Source organism: Alosa pseudoharengus, unplaced genomic scaffold (genome assembly GCF_046254945.1).
Source record: "Alosa pseudoharengus isolate Yale_2024_CS ecotype anadromous, Long Island Sound unplaced genomic scaffold, YU_APseudo_1.1 YU_APseudo_1.1_scf_21, whole genome shotgun sequence".
Taxonomy (NCBI): domain Eukaryota; kingdom Metazoa; phylum Chordata; class Actinopteri; order Clupeiformes; family Clupeidae; genus Alosa; species Alosa pseudoharengus.
Genome location: NW_027468674.1, coordinates 35,339,648 through 35,355,985, shown reverse-complemented (window position 1 = coordinate 35,355,985; position 16,338 = coordinate 35,339,648). Strand labels below are relative to the sequence as shown.

The 16,338-nt window shown below is 38.4% G+C and overlaps 1 protein-coding gene and 1 long non-coding RNA gene across 3 annotated transcripts in view; one reads left to right on the top strand and one right to left on the bottom strand.

Moving 5' to 3' along the window:
* The first annotated feature begins 6,230 nt into the window (after positions 1 to 6,230).
* The window catches only part of LOC143138209 (uncharacterized), a 34,453-nt gene continuing 24,345 nt past the window's right edge, over positions 6,231 to 16,338 (top strand). Inside the window, exons 1-3 of one of the 2 annotated variants that reach the window (XR_012990162.1) lie at positions 6,231 to 6,514; positions 6,753 to 6,796; positions 10,101 to 10,161. This is a non-coding gene — a long non-coding RNA (uncharacterized LOC143138209). Of the gene's footprint in view, positions 6,515 to 6,752; positions 6,797 to 10,100; positions 10,330 to 16,338 lie in introns of those variants that run through there. The other variant, XR_012990161.1, reaches the window with a different exon arrangement.
* Positions 8,178 to 16,338, bottom strand: part of acadsb (acyl-CoA dehydrogenase short/branched chain) — a 111,793-nt gene continuing 103,632 nt past the window's right edge. The window contains exons 9-11 of the mRNA XM_076298712.1: positions 11,459 to 11,596; positions 9,116 to 9,215; positions 8,178 to 8,587 (exon numbers count right to left, since the gene is read on the bottom strand). Coding sequence (XP_076154827.1) covers positions 8,511 to 8,587; positions 9,116 to 9,215; positions 11,459 to 11,596 — 315 coding nt within the window. The 3' untranslated portion in view covers positions 8,178 to 8,510. The remainder of the gene's footprint in view (positions 8,588 to 9,115; positions 9,216 to 11,458; positions 11,597 to 16,338) is intronic.

The window sequence follows — 16,338 nt, the reverse complement described above, 5'->3', positions numbered from 1 at the left end:
CATTAAACTATCCATCAACATCCATTAAACAATCTGCCTATCAACATCCATTCAACTGTCTGTCTATCAACATCCATTACACTATCTACATTTAACTTTTAAACTATATACTCTGTCTCAGGCTTTAAGCATACAATATGGCTCTATTAAAACTGCCGTTAAGCAATTAGAATCCTAGGCCAGGTGGCCAGGCCACCTGCATCAACTGCCAGTCTCAGGCTTTAAGCATACAAACTGGCCTTATTAAGACTACACATCCTGTTCAACTGCTTCCTCTGCCAAAAACTGTTTCAAAATAAAAGTCCTCACTACAATGTTTCACTGTTAAACAATTTAACCCTTTAAACTACTGAACTTTTTAACTGTTCAGCCATTGTAACTGTTACTTGTCATCAACTATGACTCCTACCCACTGTAGCTAGTTAGCATGGTTAACATATTTAACATTCTAACATAGTTAGCATGCTAGTTAGCATTTTTAATAGAACTGCTAAAAATTATCAGCTAAGTTAGCTAAGTAACATGGTTAGCATAGTTAGCATGCTAGCATGTTAGCATGCTAGTTAGCATTTTTAGCAAAACTGCTAAAAATGATTAGCTAAGTAACGTGGTTAACATAGTTAGCATGCTAACATGTTAGCATGCTATTTAGCATTTTTAACAAAACTGCTAAAAATGATTAGCTAAGCTAGCTATGTCCTATGGTTAGTATAGCTAGCATTTTAACATTGTTAACATGCTAGTTAGCATAGTAACTTGGTTAACATTATTATCTTTGTTAACATAGTTAGCATAACTGCTAGCAAACATTAGAGCCATTCCAACTGTCAGTTATCGTCAACTATCTACCTAAATAATTTAACCATTTAAACTATGCACCTATTTAACTGTTCAGTCATTCCAACTTTATTAAACCTCATCTACTTAGCAACCAATATAGTTTGTTTTTATTCTGTATGATATTTTACATCATATTTTTGCATTTTCATGCACTGTATTTCCTTCAGGAAATGCTTTTCTAGTTCTTATTATTATTATTCTAACGCAGTTTATGCAGCTTCAACCATTTAACGTAGAAACTTCATTCAAACATTGTCACGTAGGTCTTACTTAGGACCTGGGGGCTTTGTACTTTCAACTTTGTAACTTTTATACTTTTTAAACTATTAAATAAAAACTATTAAAATTTCCCCATTGACTTAACATTAGATTATGACATCACAATAGCAATTAGAATCCTATGCCAGGTGTTCAGGCCACCTGGATATGGCTCTGGCCAGGCCACCTGGATCAACTGAGTTTCTCAGGCTTTATGACATCATAGCAATTAGAATATTGTGCCAGGTGGCCAGGCCACGGGCATCAACTGTCAGTTTCTCAGGCTTTAAGCATACAGTCTCATTCTATGCTATAAGCCTGAGAAACTGTTCAGTCATTCCAACTATATTAAACCTCATCTACCTAGTTCAGTCATTCCAACTACTACATTAAACCTCATCTACCTAGCAAATAATTGAACCTTTTAAACTATCCACCTATTTAACTGCCCAGTCATTCCAACTATATTAAACCTCATCTACCTAGCAAACAACTTAACCTTTTAAATTATCCACCTTTTTAACTGTTCAGTCATTCCAACTATATTAAACCTCATCTACCTAGTTTAGTCATTTCAACTATATTAAACCTCATCTACCTAGCAAATAATTAAACCTTTTACACTATCCACCTATTTAACCGTTCAGTCATTCCAACTATATTAAACCTCATCTACCTAGTTCAGTCATTCCAACTACATTAAACCTCATCTACCTAGCAAATAATTTAACCATTTAAACTTTCCACCTATTTAACTGTTCAGTCATTCCAACTATATTAAACCTCATCTACCTAGTTCAGTCATTCCAACTATATTAAACCTCATCTACCTAGCAACCAATATAGTTTGTTTTTACTCTGTATGATATTTTACATCATATTTTTGCATTTTCATGCACTGTATTTCCTTCAGGAAATGCTTTTCTAGTTCTGCTTATTCTTCTTCTAACGCGTTTAATGCAGCTTCAACCGTTTAACGTAGAAACTTCATTCAAACATTGCCGCGTAGGTCTTAATTAGGACATGTGGGCTTTGTATTTTTCATCTTTGTAACTTTTATACTTTTTAAACTATTAATTAAAAACTATCAAAATTTCCCCATTGACTTAACATTGCCCTTTATGACATCACAGCAATTAGAATCCTATGGCAGGTGTTCGGGCCACCTGCATCAACTGCCAGTCTCAGGCTTCAAGCATACAAACTGGCCCTATTAAGACTACACACCCTATTCAACTGCTTCCTCTGCCAAAAACTGTTTCAAAATAGAAGTCCTCACTACAATATTTCACTGTTAAACAATTTAACCCTTTAAACTACTGAACTTTTCAACTGTTCAGCCATTGTAACTGTTACTTGTCATCAACTATGACTCCTACCCACTGTAGCTAGTTAGCTAAGTTAGCTAAGTAACATGGTTAACATAGTTAGCATGCTAGCATGTTAGCATTGCTAGTTAGCATTTTTAGCAAAACTGCTAAAAACGATTAGCTAAGTTAGCTAAGTAATATGGTTAGCATAGTTAGCATGCTAGCATATTAGCATGTTAGTTAGCATAGTTAGCATAACTGTTAAAAATGATTAGCTAAGTTAGCTAAGTAACATGGTTAGCATAGTTAGCATGCTAGCATGTTAACATGCTAGTTAGCATTTTTAGCAAAACTGCTAAAAATGATTAGCTAAGTTAGCTAAGTAACACGGTTAGCATAGTTATCATGCTAGCATGTTAGCATGCTAGTTAACATTTTTAGCAAAACTGCTAAAAATGATTAGCTAAGTTAGCTAAGTCACATGGTTAGCATAGTTAGCATGCTAGCATGTTAGCATGTTAGTTAGCATAACTGCTAAAAATGATTAGCTAGGTTAGCTAAGTAACATGGTTAATATAGTTAGCATGTTAGCATGCTAATTAAAATAGTTAGCATACCTACTAAAAATGATTAGCTAAGTTAGCTAAGTCATATGGTTAGCATACTTAACATGTTAGCATGCTAGTTAACATAGTTAACATACCTACTAAAAATGATTAGCTAGGTTAGCTAAGTCACATGGTTAAAATAGTTAGCATGTTAGCAGTTAGCATAACTATTAAAAATGAAAACATTAGCTAAGTTAAGTAACTTGGTTAACATTATTATCTTTGATAACATAGTTAGCATAACTGCTAGCAAACATTAGAGCCATTCCAACTGTCAGTTATCGTCATATATCTACCTAAATAATTTAACCATTTAAATTATCCACCTATTTAACCGTTCAGTCATTCCAACTATATTAAACCTCATCTACCTAGCAACCAATATAGTTTGTTTTTACTCTGTATGATATTTTACATCATATTTTTGCATTTTCATGCACTGTATTTCCTTCAGGAAATGCTTTTCTAGTTATTATTATTATTACCACACATTATTATTACTTCATTAAGTAGCGTATTAACCACTATATCTCAATATAAATCAATGTTACACATTAGTAAGTAGGCCTGGCCTATAAGACGTTGGATGTATATCCTCATGTATAAAATAGACATACTGTAGATTACACATAGGCTAGTTAATAAATTACTTCTGACAAGGTTTGTTCTTGTGCCTTACAGGTTTCAGTAAGCACTATTATCTGCCATGGCAAAACGTCATGTGTTGATTGACCTTGCCCAGGTGTCTCCATCTAATAAGAGGCACTGTCCTACTAATTGGGAACTCTGTGCTCTCTGCCAAGTAGAGACAGGAGAAGATTTGCAATGCCCTGCCAGGTCAAGCAAAATACCCATAGGTAGTGGCTATGTTTCATTGGCCAAGGATCTTTCTGAGTTTAAGGAGATGGGTCAATTACCCGCAGAGCTGGACAGGCTAGATCAGGGGTGTCAAACTCATTTTGGTTCAGGGGCCACATACAGCCCATCTGATCTCAAGTGGGCCGGACCAGTGAAATAATTGCAAAACATTCGTTGACAACTCCAAATCTCCAGCTTAGTTTTTTTCAGTAGGCTATGCTTTACCCTTCAGCCTACATTTGTAGCCTACATAATCACAAGGGATATATTAGATTATTACACATTTATTCAGAGAGGCCAATGAAATTGAAATAAAATGCATTTCACTCATAAACAACTGGTTTATTTTTATAGTTGAGTGGATAGGCCTACATTTTTACATCTGACCACCTGAACCAACTCACCACACTAAACTCAAGTGGGAGCTATGAAGAAAGTTAACATCCTGCCTTAAAAATGTAAATGTGCAAATGTATGAAAAATAAAATGAATTTAAGAAACACAAGTTAGCAGTGCATGAGCAATACGATGAACTGATACGATTAGGTTACATCAGATCAAATAATTTTGTAGGCTAGGTGCTGTGTAATAGGCTATCCACCATAAAGGCCAGATCCTGCACCCATTCCGGGCATTTAAATTGCTACTGGTCTGCCTTTTTTCTCCAAGAACTGTCCAATTTCCTCTCGTAGTTCAAAGAAACGCTTGAGTACGGCACCTCGGCTTAACCACCGTACTACAGCGTGGTATGGTAAGCCAGACAGAATGCCATTATCACTAAGAAAACAGTCAAACTGACGGTGAGTCAGACCTCGCGACCTGATTAAATTTACAGTTTGCACAACCACACTTTAACATGATCCAAGTTTAGTGTTTTACAACACAACACTTCCTGGTGCAAAATACAATAAAATGCCCAAACATCTTGTCCTCAGTTTGCAGGCTGCACTTTGTCTCTGAATTTTGTCGCAACGCCTGCTTTTCTCCCGACAATGTAGCCAAACTGACAGCAGAGGACCAGTCAACTCCGAACTTTTTTTTGGTTTTTTGGCTGCGCCTAGCGGCTGAATTGAGCATTTCGGTTATTTTTTTGAAAATTCATAACTCCTCACAGGAATGGGCTAGAGATTTTTTTTTTTTTTTTTGACGTCGTCAGAAATGTATTCTCTACAAGTCTGGGCCGGATTAAACCATCTAGCGGGCCGCATCCGGCCCGCGGGCCGTATGTTTGACACCCTTGGGCTAGATTATGGGACTGGCATAGAAGCCACACTAAGGAGAAGTAGGGCAAAGTGGCACAAGACCTGCCGATTAAAATACAACAAAACAAAGCTGCAGCGACGGCGCAAGCCATTAGAAATGGTGAAGGAAGCTGATGTGCCAGTGGTCCATACTCGTTCAAACTGTAATGTTTCCATCCAAGAGCATTTGTGCTTCTTTGTAATAAACCTGCTGGCGCCGAAATATTACATGAGGGATCCACAAAACAGCTAAATGTTAATGTTAGAAATGCTGCTATTGAAATTCAAGACACAGAATTACTTGCAAAACTTGCCCCTGGAGATATTATAGCCCTTGAAGCAAAATATCATAGAAACTGTCTCCGAATGCTCTACAATAAAACCAGACAGTCTGTTAAAACGGATGAACAGAAGGCAGAGGCTCAGCTGTATGGCATTGCATTTGCAGAGTTGGTTGCTTTTATGGAGGAAGCCAGATGTGATGGTTGTGATCCAGTTTTCAAACTGGTGGAACTGGGTACCATGTACAAAGACCGTCTAGAGCAGCTAGGTGCCACTGTGGGTCACAGGATCCACACATCCAGATTGTAAGAGAGGCTTCTCTCTGTGTTTCCAGACTTAACGGCACATGCACAGGGGAGAGACACACTTCTGACCTTTAAGGATGATATCGGAGATGTCATAAAACGGTAATAAAACGGTCGAGCAAACACATTGTTCAAGAGACTATTAAATCACATTACAAAAACAAAGTTCACCCAAGGGTAGGCTACTTACAATTTCAACAGCAACAAAGCCAAGTCTGAGTCCGTTTTGCAGTCTTCTTAGAAACTACAATCTGACTACATTTTTGAGTATTTCCACCGAGTTACATCCGGATGTGTTCGGACCGCGACCAGAAAGTTGCATATTCGTTTTTTTCGCGGAGAAGCACTAGGGGGAGACGAAGCACCCACCAAACGACCCAAAAAGTGTTGTAGAACCATCATAATGACTCTCAACCTGCATAATTAAGGTCATTTTTGCTAAAATTGTTGCATAGGGCCTCTTTAAGAAAAGCTTACCTGATGTGATTGGCATTAGAAAGAAGATGGATCAGACCTTCACACTTAGACGAAAGGAAATTGTGGAAGAGCAACCACCTGTGTCGAGCGCTGGCCAGAGACTGCATAAATAATTGTAAGTGCAATTTATACCAACCTTAGTCATCCCCATAAAATGTTGTTGCTTAAAGTTGTTTGTGTATGTTTTCACATTTATGACGAGTTCTCAAGAGCAAGACCCTTCATCAACGGTTCTATGAAACACTGGACCGTCACACACCCAGCCTGATTCGAATGCTGTAGTCTAAATGAGGAAAAGTGGGCCAATCCCTTGAAGGCTTTCTCCTGATACTCAGGTGATGATCATTTCTCATCCTGTAAGCGGTATAAATACAATCAATTGACAAAATGTTCTACAGCTCAGCTGTAAGGCTTCTCAAATGATCTTTTTGAATTCAATTTGTCCTTTTTGTGAAAATGTATTTTAATCTATTGATTATCTGTAAAGAAATGTACTAATTACCCCCTGGAATTTTCTTTTTCATGTCTACATCATCACTGCGACATGAACCGTTGTGCTGCGATGTCTCCCAGTGTTTCTTGGAGATGATGACAGTGACTTCTGCAGGACATGTTTTGTAAGTATGTTTTACCTACAAAAGAGAACTGATTTATAAAGAAGAGTAAGAACTAACTGTAGAATCTAACACTATTACTTATGTTGGAGCGCCATCTACTGGGTGACTGATATCAGCCTAACACAATTAACATCCAGCTGAGGTAGGTTAACATCCAACTCGAATGTTCTTAACACTTTGAATGCCGCGCTGTTTTCGGAAGCTTTGGCCCAGAGTGCCAGCAATCTAGATCATTGTTGACGATTTTTGTAGAGCCACAGCGTATTCTATGTTATAGCTATGGACACATACTATCGCTCGTTTGAAAGGTAAGACTGCTCTCAGTGGGTACAAGCTGTTCCTACATGTCTCTGCTCCTAAGAAATCTCAAGCTAAACAGTGGCTAGTTTTCATCAAAATCCCTGTTTTTTTTTTCTAGAAATGGAGATCTTAGCGTCTTTCATGAAATATGAAGTGTTTACCAGTAAAGTTTCCGGGAAGTGATCTAGCGAGACCTGGCAAGACTGCCACCTAGTGATAAACCCACGAAAATGGCCTGGTTTTGACCTGACGTGCATCAGTCACTGATTCGACCCGAAGCGGCAACCATTAAAAACCGAGTTATAATAAAATGTCCAGATAAAATGTCCAGATTGTGCGTTTTCATGAGTTTTCGATCGTCATCTATTTCAGTTATATTCATCATAGAGTTCCCAAAATCGCACATACAGTGTTTTAGATTGTCTATTTTCGTAATTAAGCCCCCCCCCCCCAAAAAAAAAAACCGCAATATTGTGTTTTTGGCACTCAAAGTATTAATACCTAGGATATCACAATTGAATTTACATTTTATTTGTACTGACGATCATATGCTCTAAGATAGAAAGTGGTTTTCAAGAATACTGTAGGCCTATAATCTGAATAATCATACTGTAGGTAATTAAAAATGTGTCTTTTTCACTAATACACTATACTCTGTTTTACACAGCAGCCGTTTTGCATTTACATGCAATGGGAATTCCTTCCATGTAATTACATTTTCTAGTTAACAATGACATTTTCACAGAAGTAGCCTATTGTGTTTTGGGGATTTGTGTGGGTTTGCCCTCCCCACACAGCCTCACAATAAACCCACACCTACAGTACCCTTATCAAAAAATTCTATAGGATTCCAATCAGCAAGATAATCCAGTTCCAAAATCTGATTGGAATCCTATAGGATTGTTGCTATTGAAATCCTATAAGATTGTTCAACATTATGTATCTGTGGTCCCCAGTAAGAGAAGGCAAAGGCACAATGGATACCAAAGCAACTTTGCATAGTCTGGGACTTGTCCATGTAGCTTCGTTTGGCTCCTAGTAAAGGTAATGAATAATAAATAAAGGCAGAAAGTAACGGGGGTCTTTTAAGTGTGCTACAATACTCAAATAATGTTTTTATTATTTTTAATTTGAGGAAACAAAACTGACACCACAGAATCTAGTAAGGCTTGTTACATTATTTAGTAAACTGCATATCCTTGGTAGAAAACTTGTAGCGGTACTAGTGCACATAATTTACACTAGAGTTTACTGAGTTTGACAAACATATTCACTTATCCCAGTAATGATATTATTAGCATAAAAACAACAGAACACACAGCTGCAACCACACAATAAATCCCCAAAACATTTAGGTTCAGATGATATGCCAAAGTTCGGAGTGCTTTGTTCTGAAGACACATGCAGAGGCGTCTCACTGGTCATAATCCTGATCAATGAACTTGGCAATGGTAGTGAGCTGGATATTAGTTGTTCCCTCATAGATAGTACCTGCATGATCACAAAAGTATCAAAACATTTCAAAATATCAGAACATTGTCATCCTACAGACACAAAACTCTTAAAGTAATCATTAACTGACTGTATTAATTTCTAGTGCAGCCAAAATTGTGTAGATTGTGAGGAGATTGCAGAGATGATGTTTAACAAGAAGTGTAACAGAGTTTATGACAAGGATCTGTGTATGTCCACCCCTCCAAAGTAGGTAAGTTCAAATAAATAAGTTACAACAGCCATTTTTGCTCCCATATGTCATGTATTGAAAAGAAGTGTGTAAGATATCTTCTATGCACACAGAAGGCATATTTCTTGTTCACAAATGTATTAAATTTATTTTAGTAAACACTTCACCTTCACCAAAATAATCCATCTACCTGACAGATGTGGCATATTAAAAAATGGGCCTTGGTTGTTGTTTTAGATATTTTGCTTCAACTTGTGAAAAATGGGAGTGAAAAACAATGTGTTTCATTCAAATTTTTGTACAGTATACAAATATAAACTGATATGCCAATTTACCTATTTTACAGTCTCGGTAGAATTTCTCAACAGGGTAGTCTTTGGTGAAGCCTACACCTCCCATCCATTCGATGCTTTTTGATGTAGTCAGAGTTGCAACCTGTGATGCATACACATCAAATATGAAAAAAAAAAAGATAAATAACAGATACTAATGGTTAATTATCCTGAATGTCAAGGTTAGACTTCAAATATTAGCTAAACAAATTTACTTAGATTGTTTTAAAATAACATCATGCCTCAGTAGATTCAGTGCATTTGTTTACCATGGCAGACATAGAGAAAGCATGCAAACAGTTCGAAAGGTTCTATGAAAGACAAAACATATCAATTAGGCCTTGTTAGGTACAGTGCCTAATTGGCCAAGGCACTGTAGAAACTTTTTGCAGTTCCTAGAACATACAGTTCCTAGAACCTCTTTTTTTACACATTTGGTCAGCATGGAACTGGGGATTAAAGAGTTCCTTTGACTGCAGTTTTGATGACTGATGTGCATGCCAAGGCAGCAGAAGCATCAATCTTAAAAATCCCTGTAAAAATAGGTGCATACTGAGACAACAGTTCTAAGAACACAGTTCTACTAACTATTAACTGGAGTTCCTTGGGCTTTTTTTCTGATTGCACTTGCACACAGTAGAAACTCTCAGATGACTTAACACACATTAGTCCAATTATAACATGAAAATAAAGTAATAAAACGAACAGCGTTGCTATTTAGTTACTAGCTACTGAAGTTTATTGACAACTTAGAAGCTCTTGGAATCAGGTAGCATTGAAGAAAAAAATCAGCATTGTTAATAAAATTTCTTCTCATCTGTCCAGAAGGCATTTGTTGCATGACAGTAGTTATTCTCTGCAGCCTTCTCATGCAGTTTTTTTTGTAAAGTAAATTTAAACAGATGAATGTCCACATGTATTTTCATCTGAAGTAACTAATGGACCTACTTATGGGAGCCTTAACCTTTCTTTGTTTTTCCAACTATAGGAACCATCCCAGGAGGACCCTTTTTCGGGGCAAACATCAGAGGAGAACTACTCCATGGGAGGTACTTCTGTTCAAAACTGCTGAAACATGCCTCAGTAATCACAAACACCTGTGAAGCCAAGCTGTACATAAAATGTGTTGTAATTTCAACGTGGTGAAACTAAAATGTATACAAACATCCTTTAATTAAAGTCTGGAATGTGTTTCTTACTCACATCAGAGAAAAAGGGGAAATACAGTACCCTCCAAAACTATTGGCACCTCTGCTAAAGCTACTAAAAAGAGGAATATAAAATTGATCAAAATGCCTTAAGTAAAAAATGAGGAAATATCCAACCTTTAAGGACACACATTTTCTTTGTGAATGAATAATGTATCATAAATAAATAAATGTTCTTGAAGTTATTCCAATACAGGGGTCATTGGCACCCCTATGTTAAATTCCCATAGAGGCAGGCACATTTTTATTTTTATTGATAGAGTTCCCTTGGCCTTTGGAATTAAAATAGCCCCACATCATCACATACCCTTCACAATACCTAGAGATTGGCATGGTTTTATTTCAGTTGGCCTATTAGCTGGTTTGATTTGCATTGAGCTCAATGAGCATAAAAATAAAACCAATTACTGGCCTTTAAAAATAAAAATCTGCCTGCCTCTATGGGAATTTAAATAGGGGTGTCAATACTTATGAGCCCTGTATTTTAAGGAAGAACATTTATTTATTTATTTATGATACATTATTCATTCACAAAGAAAATTGGTGTCCTTAAAGGTTGGATATTTCCTCATTTTTTACTTAAGGCATTAATATCAATTTCCAAAAGATGAATTTTGGAGGGTACTGTATCAAAAAAGGAAAATCTGTCTTTGCCCCAAACATTAAAGAGGGCACTGTATCTCCTCCCTAGTCATCACCTTACCGAAAACACTCAGCTATTTAAAAGCTGAAGGGTGTGGCAACAAATAAGTTTCTTCAAGTTAAAAGTGCTTTTCCTTGTCACCATTATACAAATGCTTTCTTTTTTTGTTTTTAAAGTATATTTTTGGGGCTTTTTTACCTTTATTTGGACAGGTCAGTGGAGAGTGAGACAGGAAGCAAGTGGGAGAGAGAGATGGGGTGGGATCGGGAAATGACCGCAGGTCGGTTTCGAACCTGGGTCCCCGTGGGCACTCACACCCGTATATAGTATGGGCGCTGTAGCCTGCTGCACCACAGCACCCCCCATACAAATGCTTTCTTGATGAGTTCATAAGCCCTGGGACCTGATACATATCTTTTGAGAATGTTCATTGACAATATAGTACATATAATAAATTAAACAAATTGTACAATTGTTTTACTATCAGAGCCTGACCTCAGCTGTGAAGTACTTAGCCATACAGGCTTCTTTGATGAATGGCCTCTGGGCCTCCTTCAGTCGGGCAGCATTATATGTCAGCAGCCTGGCAGCCTCAAGCTGGGTAGCCACATGAGCAATCTGATGTTGCATGCCCTGAAATCAAACACATCATGTTACCCTTCCTAAAAAATAAGTCAATTTTGTTATATAAGACTCTTTAAAGGTGCTCTAAGCCATGCTGGGTAACGTCACTTCTGTTGACTTTCAAACAAAACAGAGAGCTAGCACGCTACTTCCTCCCCCTCCCTCCCATGCTGCTCCCGTGCAATTGAAACTCTCCTAAAAGCGCATCTCTTCTGTGATTTGCTGCAACAGTTTGTTATGTTTTTATGGGCTAGATTTGCCCAGGTTGTTTTTGTTGCCGTTTTTGGAGCCTGGGCTGTCCACAGAGATCGCTTTTTTTTTTACAGTGTATTCAGGACACATTCAGGTCAGTTAGCGGTTTGTTAGGTGATGTTTGCAGTAAGTGACATAATGTTTTAGCCTGAAAAACGTGTTGCACCGCTTAGAGCACCTTTAAGTATAAATTCTCAATTGAGATACTGTAAGTAGCATAAGTGGTGTAGGTACAGATCATTACCAAAAAAAGTCTATGTAGTTGTAAATGTGGTCATTATTATGACCACCACCAGCGTAGTGTTTTTTTCCAGGGACACCGAAACACCGGGGCACATGAAACTTGGTGAGCATGTAGCCCTAGACTTTGACTGAATTTCTGTTGTAACGGCCATTTCTTTATTCATTCATGTACATTAAGTGCATTTTTAAAATGGACTATGCAAATAATCTTAAGGATGTTAACCTGGAAGCCATAGAGGAGTTTGTGAGATATTCTACCGAGAGTAATGGGTGTGAAGATGAATGCAGAGCTGTGTGCGGAATGTAAATATGATTCAATTTCATGTCAATTCAACTTTAACTTTCTCGTTAATCGTTAAATCACAGGGACTTGCCTCTAGTACCATTTGAATCCATGAGCAATTCAACAGAGAAGAATGGGTGTGAATTTATTAAAGTGGTAACATATTTTATATTTTGCCTATTTAAGCCTACTGAACTCTAGCTCTGCTTCCCGGTGACAACCCCCACCTGATGACTCCTTGAGGCCTGTTGAGGTGTCCATGGGGGACCACAGGGGCAACAAGGACATCCCCCAGCCCCCCATACCCCCCCCCCCCCGGACAATTGCCTATCCCACCCATAGTGTTCTATTTATTTACGGTAACACTTTATATTAAGACACACATATTCACCATTAATTAGCTGCTTACTAACATGTATATTAGTAGCATACTAGCCATTTGCTAGTCATTATAAGTCACTAATTATGACTGCGCAGTGTGACTTTTTTTCTTTTTCGCATGCCCAATTTTCCGTCAAGGATTCCCGGGACACTGAAAGATCGGGGTACACAAAACTTGGTGGGCATGTAGCCCCACATGGATAGCATGGAACCATCATTTTTCGTTTTGATCTGTAGCCCCCCCGCTGGACTGGACCCCCTGAAAGGAGGGTAGGGCAGACACAGTTTTCTGTGAATATCTTGAGAACCGTAGGGTTTAGGACAGGGGTCTCACCCATCCGGCCCGCGTCCAGCCCAATTCCGGCCCGCGACTTATGTCAAAATAATAATGTAATCCGGCCCTTGAGGCTATTTTTAATTGCGACAAACAACGGTACTGATTAAAATAGACGATAGATCCAAGTACGGTGACAAATCTCATTTGTACTCTGCTCCACTATGTGCTAGATCCAGAGCTTGATTAAAACCCAAAATCGCTGCGCAAAGTTTTCAGGAAATACTTGTATTACACGCGAGAAACACAAAGACGTGCATTTGTAATGACGCGGAAGCGATGCAGGCCATAGTGTTGCATAAATTGAAGCAGAAATAGGCCTACACCAAATGTTGAAAAACGTTCACGTGTCATGAAGTCTTAGGTAGGCTATGTTATTCACCTATTCTAATTCTGAAGGAGAATATCCTTTTGGATCGTCTATTGACAGTGATACGGTGCGTCTGTGAATGGAGGTGCGTCTGCGTGTATACGACAGTGTCCACTAAGCATACCATGATTATTTCGACCCTCTGCCCAACATAGCTTGGAGGTTGCAGTGGTAATCGTGATGATAGTGTCCGTAATGGACGTGGTACAGACAGCAGGGCTAGTAGAAATAGGGCTCTAAAGAACTACAAAGTCACCCGCAATATGATGCGAACTTCTGGGTACTCAGATTTCCCGCGATAGGAACTGATTTGACCAGAATACTTTATTGTAGGCTTATTTTATTGTAGGCATATTGTAGGCTTACTTTATTGTAGGCATATACATCTTAGGTGTTGGTATACATCTGAAGTGTTTTTTTTGTTATGTGGGTAATATGAAAAAAGGAAAGTAAATCTGCTCAAATATGTTCATCCAGTATTTACTGAAAGGTGCATAATTTGAGGTGCTTGCCATCCAGTGGCAAATTAGATGGGTAAATGTACCCCCTTCATAAACTTTTGTTTATACTCAAAGATTTTTACATTTACAGTAGGACTTTATCTTTGACCACTTTCAAGCCATGGTCTTTTGAAATTTTGATAGAGAAATCCAATGGTGTTGCTTTCTTAACCATGACGCCTAGTTTGCCAGGTTTAAAAAAGTTATGAGAGGAACATTTTTATTTGGTGTGAAACACTCACATGCCTGTTTATATGCTTTTCGTTTGTTTTATAATTTGTATTAATATTTATTTTATCATTATTTTATTTATAAGCTAAGGTTGCTAGCACAGGTGTCTAAAACTAGATAAAAACACTTGCACTTTCTGTTTGCAGTTTTGTGTGGTATTTGAAAAAAAGAACATTGCATTTTCAGAAATAGCCGGCCCTCCAATCAGATGACGTTGGCAGAATTGGCCCCCAGCTCATTTGAGTTTGAGACCCCTGGTTTAGGAGGACCACCTTTTTTTTGTATGTTGATCTTAAGGGGCCATGTCAACCCATTCCATAACCACTCATTTCATGAATAGTGCCACTTAGTTAAAAACAAAAAAGTAAAAATGAGGTGTTGTAATCGCAAGTATCTGTGACCTAACATGGTCAAAACTGCACGAAATTGGAAGCGTAGGATCATTATGACACCCTCTGAATGCACGTCAAGTTTTGTGGAATTCCGTTCATGGGGGGCCATACAATAAATTAATTTATGTTACTGTACACCAACTGGCCTGTAGGTGGCCGGACACAGTTTTCTGTGAATATCTCGAGAACCGTAGGGCCTAGGAGGACCACCTTTTTTGTATGTTGGTCTTAGGGCCATGTTAACCCATTCCATATGCACACATGTGCATAAACAGATATTCACACACACACATACATTCACAGTAATCATACGTATGAGACATACTCACACAGTAGACATATGTACGCATGCATGCACATGCACACACACAGGCACACACACAAGCACATGCACAAGCACATGCACGCATACACGCGCGCACGCACACGCACACACACACACACGTACACGTACGCACACACACACACACACACATGTACACACACACACACACACACACACGTACACACGCACACGCACACACACACACACACACACATGTACACGCACACATGCACACAATTCAAGAATTTCTCAGAATTATGAACAGGCAAGATGGGGGTGGTTGTATAAAATGTATTTTACATAATCATGTTTTGGTACTTGTTGTCTAGCAGATACCAGTGAGAATTGAGTGTGCATAATGCAATTCAGTGAGACAGTTAGAATCATATACTGTATGCCTTTCAGCGTTATTTTTGTGGAAAAAATGTGCTGGACTGGGCAGCGGTCATATTTTGTACTGCTCTGCGGTACATCTAGTTAATACCTTATTCTGCAAGACTTTATTCTACCCTTACTAGACCCTTAATTAAGTAATTAAATAATTCAGTGGAAATGCATGGATTCCAGTTGCTGCTACTGGAAGCAACTGGAATCCATGCATTTCCATGGAATTATTTTTGGAATCTGATCCCTTATCATACCTGTTCATTCGTACTCGTCGCTCGACTTATCGTGACTAAATTCAAGATGGTGGCGAACGGTAAACTTCCTGAAGGTACTGTATAAATCCTCTTGTAAATAAACTACCAGTGCTTTTTCAAAGTTCTCAATGTCTCGTTTTAAATGTCAGGGCCCTCGGAAGTCTACCAATGAAGTGTGGAGCTACTTTGAGCCTCGTAAATGGTGTAAAACAGTGATTTATTTGCATGGCTAGGCCAATGCCCGAGGCACCCCCATCGAAAAACTGTTAGTAGCATCGGCTAACTAGCGCCAGATTTATGAGTGCAGGGGACAAGCCGAGATGAGCTATGAGACAGACGTTCACACTCGGTATCATGTTTCAACACACTTTAGGTCAATATCACACCAGAATTCTTCTTTAAATAAGTTGTTGCATATGAATTATGACCTAAATATGCATGGCTCAGTATGGGGCTTGTAAGGTGGTAGTACCACAACAACAGTTATTCACCCCCAATTATGGTTCTGCTCCCACCTACTTGAATGCCCTCATACAGACATACGCTACCTCCAGACCGCTGCGCTCCTCAGACGAACGACGTCTATGTAGCCCAGTGCATTAAGGGTTAAATTCTAAAAGCCAGCTGGCCAATGAGAGCGCAACCCCTGCATCTCCACAGCAACCACAGAAAAACTTTTGAATGAAATCAAACGAAAGACACGAACCAACACGAACTAACACGAACCAACGAGAATAATCTATCAATAAGAACTCAATAAGAAGAGAAAAGAAACCTGAACGACAACATAAACCTGACC